A 10,563-nucleotide genomic window follows, 5' to 3' on the forward strand; every position below is an offset into this window, starting at 1 on the left:
TCTGGGCTCATCATCACTTCCTCATAGTTCGTAGGTTCGTCATGGTCAAGTAACATGACCTCCAGAACAGGATTACCGTACCACTATGGTGCGGAACTCACTCTGGTTTACCTACGAGGTTCGGTAGTAACTTGATCTGAAGTTACATGATCATCATCATTAGCTTCCTCACTAATTGGTGTAGTAGTCACAGGAACAGATTTCTGTGATGAACTACTTTCCAATAAGGAAGTAGGTACAGTTACCTCATCAAGTTCTACTTTCCTCCCACTCACTTCTTTCGAGAGAAACTCCTTTTCTAGAAAGGATCCATTCTCGGCAATGAATATATTGCCTTCGGATCTGTGATAGAAGGTGTACCCAACATTTTCTTTTGGGTATCCTATGAAGATACACTTCTCCGATTTGGGTTTGAGCTTATCAGGTTGAAACTTTTTCACATAAGTATTGCAACCTCAAACTTCAAGAAACGACAGCTTAGGTTTCTTGCCAAACCATAGTTCATACGGTGTCGTCTCAACGGATTTAGATGGTGCCCTATTTAATGTGAATGTAGCTGTCTCTAATGCATAACCCCAAAACGATAGTGGTAAATGGTAAGAGACATCATAGATCGCACCATTATCTAATAAAGTACGGTTACGATGTTCGGACACACCATTACACCGTGGTGTTCCAGGTGGCGTGAGTAGTGAAACTATTTCACATTGTTTTAACTGAAGGCCAAACTCGTAACTCAAATATTTTACTTCTGCGGTCATATCGTAGAAACTTTTATTTTTATTACGATGATTCTCCACTTCACTCTGAAATTCTTTGAACTTTTCAAATGTTTCAGACTTGTGTTTCATCAAGTAGATATACTCATATTTGCTCAAATCATCTGTGAAGATCAGAAAATAATGATACCTGCCGCGAGCCTCAATATTCATCGGACCACATACATCAGTATGTGTGATTTCCAACAAATATGTTGCTCGCTCCATTGTTCCGGAGAACGGAGTCTTAGTCATCTTGCCCATGAGGCATGGTTCGCAAGCATCAACTGATTCATAATCAAGTGATTCCAAAAGCCCATCAGCATGGATTTTCTCCATGCGCTTTACACCAATATGACCTAAACGGCAGTGCCACAAATAAGTTGCACTATCATTATTAACTTTGCATCTTTTGGCTTCAATATTATAAAATGTGTATCACCATGATCGAGATCCAACAAACCATTTTCATTGGGTGTATGACCATAGAAGGTTTTATTCATGTAAACAGAACAACGATTATTCTCTAACTTACATGAATAACCGTATTGCAATAAACATGATCCAATCATATTCATGCTCAACGCAAACACTAAATAACATTTATTTTAGGTTTAACACTAATCCCGAAAGTATAGGGAGTGTGCGATGATGATCATATCAATCTTGGAACCATTTCCAATACACATCATCACTTCACCCTTAACTAGTCTCTGTTCATTCTACAACTCCCGTTTCGAGTTACTATTCTTAGCAACTGAACTAGTATCAAATACTAAGGGGTTGCTATAAACATTAGTAAAGTACACATCAATAACATGTATATCAAATATACCTATGTTCACTTTGACATCCTTCTTATCCGCCAATTACTTGGGATAGTTCCGCTTCCAATGACCAGTCCCTTTGCAATAGAAGCACTCAGTTTCAGGCTTAGGTCCAGACTTGGGTTTTTTCGCTTGAGCAGCAACTTGTTTTCCGTTCTTCTTGAAGTTCCCCTTTCTTCCCTTTGTCCCTTTACTTGAAACTAGTGGTTTTGTTTACCATCAACACTTGATGCTTTTCTTGATTTCTACCTTCGTCGATTTCAGCATCACGAAGAGCTTGGGAATCATTTCTGTTATCCCTTGCATATTATAGTTCATCACGAAGTTCTACTAACTTGGTGATGGTGACTAGAGAATTCTGTCAATCACTATTTTATCTGGAAGATTAACTCCCACTTGATTCAAGCGATTGTAGTACCCAGACAATCTGAGCACATGCTCACTGCTTGAGCTATTCTCCTCCATCTTTTAGCTATAGAACTTGTTGGAGACTTCATATCTCTCAACTCGGGTATTTACTTGAAATATTAACTTCAACTCCTGGAACATCTCATATGGTCCAAGGCGGTTGGAAATGTTCAACCCATGGTAACTGAAAGGCAGGGAGTCACTTGAGGATACCCTATAATAGTAGCATGGTGAATTGCATGAAATATATGGGATCCATTAACCTCATGTGCATAATGTATTTAGTTTGAGAAATTAGTAGCATGTATATTGTGGGATGAAGTGTGAGCCTACTAAAGATATATGGTCCAAAAAGTAGTAAGTACAAATTGCTCTCTTTATTTGTGCATATATTTTTTCTTGAAAAAGAGGATAAACCTCTGGCTTCTTCATCGATTCACCATAAGATACAACACGAATGCTAGCCACCTTTATACGTAATGATTATAATTTACAAACTGCAAACATTTGATCATTCCCCCATACATTCATTCACACGATTAATAACATAGTTAAACACAGAACCTAAGAAAAGATTTTCAATAGTTAGGTATTTTCGAAAAGGGGCGCTTTATTACTTAAAAGATTTAAGCATTACACCCGGCCTCTGCATAGCTAAGATGCACACAGCCAAACAATATCCTCTCATTCAAAAAATAAATAAATAAATAAAGGCGAAATACAAGGAAAACATGCAGTATCCGTATAACGCCTAAAGCGGAGGGAGGCCAATCCTAAGATCATGCCACCACCCATGTTGGGTAAAAGTATCCCTCGTCGTAGCCTCCAATCGTGTACACACCTCCATAAACAGATCTCGATTCTCCACACGTTGTAGAGAGGACCATAAACGAAGAGTCCTGGTACATCTGTAGATAACCTGCATAAGAGAAGTACTTTTATCGTTAAAAACCTTATCATTTCTATAGAGCCAAAGCGACCAAATAACGGCAAGCGCTCCCACTCTGAGAAGGGTTCTAAACCTGTGATCAATTCCATGTAGCCAGTTGCCAAATACATTAGCAACACTACAAGAAGGATACAAGCCAGAAGCTATTTGGATGACTGACCAAATAGAACGAGCCAATTTGCATTGAAAGAATAAATGTTTTATTGTCTCATCATGGTGACAAAAGACACACTACGGACTTCCATGCCAATTCCTCTTAATAAGGTTATCTTTAGTAAGAATGACTCCACGACGAAGATACCATGCGAAGATTTTATTCTTAAGCGGTATCTTCATCTTCCAGATCTTTTTGTTATTATCAACTGGCACATCAGACTGAATTAACGCTCTATACATAGACTCTACATAGAACTGTCCATTCCTATGTAGGTTCCATCGGAATACATCAGACCCATGTGACAATTGCACTGTGGACAACCGCTGGAGCAGGATGTTCCACAATTGTAGTCTGGGTCCAAATATATCCCTTCTGAATGTCACATTTGGCGGAAATGATTCCATTACCGTGGCGATAGTATCGCCCTTGTGACGTACAATGTTGTATAGAGCCGGATATTGTTCCCGGAGAGTGGCATTTCCTAGCCACATATCCTCCCAGAATCTAATTTCCGAGCCATCCTTAATCGAGAAAGATCCATAGCAAAAGAAATATTTCTTCGTAGCCATTAGACCCACCCAAAAGTGAGAATCCCCAGGCTTCCAATATACTTGGGATACTGCCTTGGAGCCCACATATTTCCTTCTGAGGAGGGTTTGCCATACACCATCTTCCGTTAGTAATTTAAACAACCATTTGCCGAGTAGGGACCTATTCTTAACCTCAAGGTCATGAATGTCCAACCTGCCTTGGTCTTTGGGACGGCAAACCACACTCCATTTAGCCAATCGATATTTCTTTTTCTCGCTATCTCCTTGTCAAAAGAATCTTGATCGGAAATAATCCAATCTATGTAAAACTCCTTTTGGCAACTGGAAGAAGGAGATCATATATAGTACCATATTACTTAGTACTGAATTTATTAGGACCAATCTTCCTCCTAGAGACAGCAGCTTACCTTTCCAACTGCTAAGTCTTTTTTGCAGCCTCTCCTCGATGTGTTTCCATTCAGCATTTGTAAGTCTCCGATAATGTATCGGTATCCCAAAATATGTGATCGAAAACTGGCCCAACCCACATCCGAACAGTTCGGCATACAGGTGAGCCTCGTCTTGGGCCTCGCCAAAGCAAAACAATTCACTTTTATGAAAATTAATCTTAAGACCTGAGAGTTGCTCGAATGCTGATAAAATTAATTTCAGATTTTTCGCTTTCTCGAGGTCATGGTCCATGAAGAGAATTGTATTGTCGGCATACTGAAGTATGGAGAGGCCACCATCAACTAGATGATTTACTACCCCATCAATTTGTCCATCAGCCTTGGCACGCTCAATCATGACTGCTAGCATATCCGCCACTATATTGAATAGCATGGGCGATATCGAGTCACCTTGTCGCAATCCCTTCTTCGTTTGAAAATAGTGGCCAAGGTCATCATTGACCTTAATGGCAACACTGCCTCCTGAAACAAAGCTATGGATCATTGCACGCCACTCTGCAGAAAATCCTTTCATTCTGAGAGTCTATTGAAGAAAGGGCCATTTGACTTTGTCATAAGCTTTTTCAAAGTCTATTTTAAGTACGACCCCATTCGACTTTTTTCTATGTAATTCATGGACAGTTTCATGAAGGATAACAACTCCGTCTAGGATGTGTCTATCTTGCATAAAAGTTGTCTGTGAAGGACGAACCACATGTTCAGCAACCGAATTCAGCCTAATAGTTATAACCTTCGTGAATATTTTAAAACTAACATTAAGGAGGCAAATAGGTCTATTGTTGTATCCTTTCAACCTCATTAACCTTAGGTAATAAAATAATCTCTATGTATGCAGATCAAACAATCATACACATCAGCACAAGTTTAATCAGCATGGAGACCACCGATCAAGACAGCCTTAGCAAGCTGTAGAGCTCCTTCAGGTACAAGCTCTCCTTGTCGTTCATCCTCTTCTTCTTGGAGAAAAGCACCTCACTAATGAGCGGAACAACAAGGGGCATGATTGGCTTCTGCTTCTGCATCTTCCTCTTTGTCGTTGTCATTGTCGTCTCCCTTTCCGGGCCATGCTTCACCTCCTCGTCGGCATCGTTGAGGCTCAGCAGGTGTCGCAATGGATGCCGCTCGGGCTTCGCCTCGGCCCAGACCGTCAGCGCCGACGTGTTGATGTCCCTCTGCTGGATGCTGGCCCTTGCGGCCGCCGCCTTGTCGGCCTCTATGTATGCCAGCCTCGAGAGGGCACGGTGGAGCTTCGCGTTGAGGTTCGCCATGGCTAGCTCCAGGTCGGCCAGCCTCCTCTTGACCTGCACCGCCTCCAGCCTTGTCTTGGCCGCCTCTTCCTCCACCTTCTTGATGGAGCTCATGGTCATGAGATTGGATTCCTTCCGGATCTGCTTGTCGTAGTCATCGCCGTGGGCTAGAGACGGCGACGATGATGCCTGGGACCATGGAGACAACGGGACCAGGCACATTGGCTGGGCATTAGACACTGGCATTACAATTCTAGCAGGCTCACTGCTCTTTCCCTCGTGCTTGGCAATGGCAACCGCGACGGCGTTTGGATTGGTGGAGTGGCTTCCCTTGATGAGGTCAGAACTCCCCTCAAGCTTCTCTTTTGAGGAAGCAATGGCGACAGAGTCTCGCCAAGAACTCCTCTCCCTAACAACACGATGGTTGGCATGTGCACCCGGCCTGAACTGTGCTTCCGTCGCGAGAATGCGCTCACCGAACACGGCAACCGCCTCCTTGACAGACCGGAACGCGCGAGAGGTGTCGACCTCTGCACGGCCAGACGAGGCGGCAGCCATGCCGCAGCTTTGCAGGCAATGGCTTCCCACCAGGCTATAGAAATAGAAGCAGCGGCTTTTGCAGGCAAAGGCTTCCCACCAGGCTATGGAAATGGAAGCAAGAATAAGCTCCTTGAGGGGTTTATGAAGGCGGTCGATCAAAGCAGCTGGCTTGCTTTGCTTCCACTACAAAATGGCAAGGCCATCAAGCAAGAGACAAGACTAGCCACCTAATAGAACCCTTCAAGTAGAGATGAGTGGCAGTACAGCTGAGCTGAGGCTGGAATGCTTTCCCAGCAAATTAAGTAATGTACTATCTGCTGCCCCAGGAACGTACAACAAGACAAAATATCAGATAGCCCGACTATGGTGTGATGAGAGTGGTTGGGAGAACTCATGGGCCTTCACTTGTAAAACAAACATTCAAACATATCAGATATGGTGCCACATTTCACTCATCCTCTGATTCTTCTTAAACAATTTCACCTTGGCACCCTTGAAAGTGCAACAACCCGACCAAGCTCGCTATTTCTTGTCTCCCGGGTCACATCTTTTTGGTGAGATTGATATGCTCAGGTTTGGGAACATACAGATCAAATAATTCAGAAATCAGTGTGGATCCAATAATAAAATTTAACCATATTGATGATAAAAGTTCATTTCATTTCTTTGTATTCAAAGGTGGCAGTGACATGATCCATTGTACTTGCACATCGAGCTCAACGTAATCAACAATTAATAAACACTCAGGTAAATACTCATGCCTGACACCTATCTGAATAGAAGGTAAAAGGATTATTGATAAACAAACCAATGGGGAGAAGGTAACAAGGTTACCTGATACCAACAAATCTGGCAACTTAAGTAACTAATTCACACCACCAACATGCTACACATCTACTGACAAGCATCCTATGTGATCGCATCAGGGAAAAAGAATCACTTGGTGCGTCTAGAATGTAAGGTCCTTGGGATCCTCAATTATCTTGGACAGAGTTTGCAGAAAAGCGGCAAGATCAGATCCATAAATAACCCGATGATCAGCAGTAACATTGACCTAGATTTATTGGTCAGGTCAGATAAGCACAAAATCATTAACTTCAAATTGGTTGGTGCGAAAGCAAAAGTGCCAAAACTACAATTATTTTTTACCTGCATTTGGCTCTTGATCCCAATTCTACCATCTTTTGTACCAACAACTGTCGGTTGTGATGAGCCAACAGCCATGATTGCTCCCTGTTTTGAGATAAAACGTTATTACCAAAGGGGTGTCGTGCATTAAATGAAAACAGAAGTGGAAACATGGAAAGTTCATCTTACAGTTCCAGGTGGCAAGATCGCATCGAATCTATCAACTCCAAACATACCGAGGTTTGAAAGAGTAAAGGTACCTGCAGATTGAACACTGATGGTTATTAGCATACAAGAGCATACACGTACAGTTGGATCCTACAAGTTTCTTGTGCCCAACATCTAAAGCACTACCGAAGTAAAGGAGATGGTCATAGGCAACTTTGTAGCTTTGGTAAGTTTATATGTGACTGCTCAATTTTTGGCTAAGATACTTTAGCCATGAAGTACCATATGATTTTAACACGGTACAAGTAGCACAGCAAAATGCGATTAAAAATAATTCCAGTGCTTTGTCGTGTATTATAGAAATTCAGTCAGATCTCTTCAGTGCAAAAAAAAAAACAAGCAGTCCACAATCTACAGCTTGATTTGAACTGAATCTTATGTTTCGAAAGCATAAGAACAACCGAAAAAATGCCTAATTAGTTTGCAAGCTCTGGTTTCTGTAGCAGATGTCATCTTTTTTGACATAAACAACACCCAAACAAACCCTGTACATGCAAACTAAATACTATCATTGGCATGAAGCACATTATATTTAAAAAAAAAACTCTATACAAGCATATACCAAGGAGAGAAGACTCAGAGGCTCCGTGGATAGATCATAGCACAATATTAGTATAGTTTGGCACATATAACATGGTGCCTCACCTTGCCTTCTATTTCTTTCTTAATAGACAATAAATTCTGTAAAGCACATTCATATAGCTATTTCTTCCAAATTAAACAATACAACTGTTTCACGCAGCTCTTGTTTTTCAGCCACAGTCCGATAAGAGACATAACAGTGCTGGCAATGTTTTTCAGATGAACATCTCAATCAATGTGTGTGTGAGAGAGTTGTAAACCAGCCATACAATAACTCAAGCATTTTAAATTACACAAATATGAGTTAAGCTTTCTACCAGACTATAAAAACGTTTCAACAGAACAAAGAAAATATAAATTACTTCAGTTCTTTTCTGGTCTGCTCTCAACCTAAAATTAACTACATGTTCATCCAAGGAAACTTATACACACTGTGATCTGCAGGTTTGTTAGCCATAAACATTATTTATTACTGAAGTGAATTTCAATATCATAAGAAAAATGGTGGAACTGGTTAAAGCAATATCTACTGGACGCACGTCTTCAGGCCCCACTGAGAATTTACTAACAAACAACAGTTAATTCCCTATAAGGCTATACCAATCTGAATCAGCGTACAGAGAACATGCATATACAATGCACTAGACATTCAAGTTTGTGTGAAGCAAACAAAGTACCAGAGTTGTACTCCTGGGGCTGCAGCTGCTTTGCACGAGCCTTATCAACCAGCTCCTTCCATTTCCTTGACAGTGAATAAATATCAAGCTGCACAAACCAACAGTTCTCGATTAACTCGGACAAAAGCACCAGTTTAAACATCAACCTTCAGAACAATCAACAAATACACAAAGCATTCAACCTTATCAGCATCCTGGAGCACGGGGGTTATCAATCCACCATCGATGGCCACCGCGACAGCAATGTTGATGCTACTGTTGTAAGTAAAGCTCTGCCCATCTCTGCAGCTGGAGTTCACCACAGGATGCTGCACCAGCGCCATCGCTGTAGCCTTCGCCAGCAGCGCTGTCATTGTCACACCCTTTGCCTTAATCTGCAAAAGGTTCACTCAATTATCCAGCTATCTCACAGCATACAGCCAACATAAGGGTGGTAAGTACTGAACAGAGCACTAAGCGCTTACTTTCTTGTAGAGCACATCGAGAGCATCGGTTGTGATGGTGTACCCTACCCTGAACGCCGGCACAGCAAGGCTCTCCACCATGTTCTTGCTCACAGCGCCCTGCATTGTGGTGAATGGCGCCGTGGATCCCAATGGAACATCTGGTCGAGCAGCTGGCTCTGGCGCAGCTTTCTTGGGGGCAGCTGCCGCAGCCTCTACGTCCTTTGCCACAACTCTCCCCCCTGGGCCAGAGCCACTGACTGCGAATAGATCAACGCTGAGCTCCTTTGCGAGCTTCTTGGCATAAGGCGAGGCAACCACGCGCGCCCCGCCCTGTGTGGCCGGTGAGGGCAGTGCTGGCGCAGAGACTGCTACGGGCGCCGGAGGAGGCGGAGCAGGGGACGTTTCTTGGGCGACGGTTTCCTGGGGGGCCGGCGGCGAGGCGGCGGCGGAGGAGGAGAAGTTGGCAGCCTGGGACCGGGCGAGCGGGATCTCCTCCTCGGACTCGGCGAGGAGCGCGATGGCGGAGCCGACGGGCGCGGACTCTCCCGCGGGGACGAGTACGGCGGCGAGGAACCCGTCGTGGAAGGTCTCGACGTCCATGTCGGCCTTATCAGACTCCACGACAACAACAGGGTCGCCCTTGGCGAGGCGGTCCCCCTCGGCGGCGTTCCAGGCGACGATCTTGCCCTCCGTCATGGTGGAACTGAGGGCCGGCATGAAGATCTCCCGGATCTTGGCCTCCACCCGGCACGCGCGCCGGCGCCGCGGCACGGCCTGCGCGCCGCCGCGTTGGCGGAGCAGGGACGCCGAGGGCAGCAGCGTGGAGTGGAGGTGGAGGAGACCGGCCATTGCGGGGACGGGAGGGGCAGGAGGAGGGAAAGAGGGTAGTGAGGCTTTGAGATAGTTGGCCTTGGCTCCCTTGCTGTTGTTGTTGCTGCCGCTGCTGCTGCCGCCTTGGGAGTATCGGAGGCGGGGCGGATTAGCCGAGGAGGACGATGCTGGAGGCTTGGGCTGGTCGCTGCCTGCCCTGCCTGCTTTGGGTTTTCCTCCAACTAGTGGACCCGTTGCATCAAATGGCGCATAGGCACACTAAGTCTACAATGAGAGATATTTAGCGAAGGTGCTTAGAGAAATAAGCTAGGCGTTTCTTAAGTACCGGTGTTTATTTATACAGGATAGATGTTTAACTAAGCGTCTCTTCTATAGAAATAGGCATCGGTGTTTCAGAAAAACCCGGTTTATTTTTCTAAGCATCTCTCTAAGCGCCTTCCATTGTACAAGGCCTAAGAGCATCTCCAGCCGTTGGCCCTCAGGGGCGCCTAAAATCGCCGTCTAGGGTGAGCCGGCGTAAAAATTGGGCCTGGGCGAGTTGGTCCCTAGCCGCCGGCCCCAGGGCCGCCCCAGACGCGTTTAAAAATAAAATTTGTATAGCAAATTTCGGCACAATTCGGCGAAGTTCGGCTAAACACGACTAAATTTCGGTAAACTTAGGCATATATTAGACATGTTCACGGATTTTCATTACATAGCAAAATAGATAACTAATCTAAAAGGAAACTGGCTGAACGTCGAGTAGTCGCCGTCGTCGCCGCCATCGTCGCCGTCGTCGTCGGGCT

At 44.3% G+C, this 10,563-nt stretch overlaps 2 protein-coding genes across 2 annotated transcripts; both read right to left on the reverse strand.

Annotated features, from left to right (window-relative positions):
* Positions 1 to 4,973: 4,973 nt before the first annotated feature.
* LOC125531001 lies at positions 4,974 to 6,376 on the reverse strand. The gene has a single exon (XM_048695404.1). It carries the CDS (start codon positions 5,902 to 5,904, stop codon positions 4,987 to 4,989), a length of 918 nt encoding a protein of 305 aa, XP_048551361.1. The 5' UTR covers positions 5,905 to 6,376; the 3' UTR covers positions 4,974 to 4,986.
* A 149-nt stretch (positions 6,377 to 6,525) lies between these two features.
* On the reverse strand, positions 6,526 to 10,009 carry LOC125530999 (dihydrolipoyllysine-residue acetyltransferase component 5 of pyruvate dehydrogenase complex, chloroplastic-like). The gene is made up of 6 exons (XM_048695401.1): positions 8,966 to 10,009; positions 8,684 to 8,875; positions 8,502 to 8,589; positions 7,204 to 7,274; positions 7,036 to 7,119; positions 6,526 to 6,940 (listed from the first exon to the last, which is right to left on the reverse strand). Exons 1-6 carry the CDS (start codon positions 9,794 to 9,796, stop codon positions 6,836 to 6,838), a joined length of 1,371 nt encoding a protein of 456 aa, XP_048551358.1. The 5' UTR covers positions 9,797 to 10,009; the 3' UTR covers positions 6,526 to 6,835.
* Positions 10,010 to 10,563: the final 554 nt, after the last annotated feature.

Source organism: Triticum urartu, chromosome 1, assembly GCF_003073215.2.
Source record: "Triticum urartu cultivar G1812 chromosome 1, Tu2.1, whole genome shotgun sequence".
Taxonomy (NCBI): Eukaryota; Viridiplantae; Streptophyta; class Magnoliopsida; order Poales; family Poaceae; genus Triticum; species Triticum urartu.

Excerpts from the sequence above, each read along its gene's own strand:
- LOC125530999 (XM_048695401.1), bottom strand. The coding sequence starts at position 9,796 with ATGGCCGGTCTCCTCCACCTCCACTCCACGCTGCTGCCCTCGGCGTCC. Across the intron at positions 8,876-8,965 it reads TCGATGTGCTCTACAAGAAA|ATTAAGGCAAAGGGTGTGAC; the intron begins GTAAGCGCTTAG and ends AACCTTTTGCAG. Across the intron at positions 8,590-8,683 it reads TGCTCCAGGATGCTGATAAG|CTTGATATTTATTCACTGTC; the intron begins GTTGAATGCTTT and ends TGGTTTGTGCAG.
- LOC125531001 (XM_048695404.1), bottom strand. The coding sequence starts at position 5,904 with ATGGCTGCCGCCTCGTCTGGCCGTGCAGAGGTCGACACCTCTCGCGCG.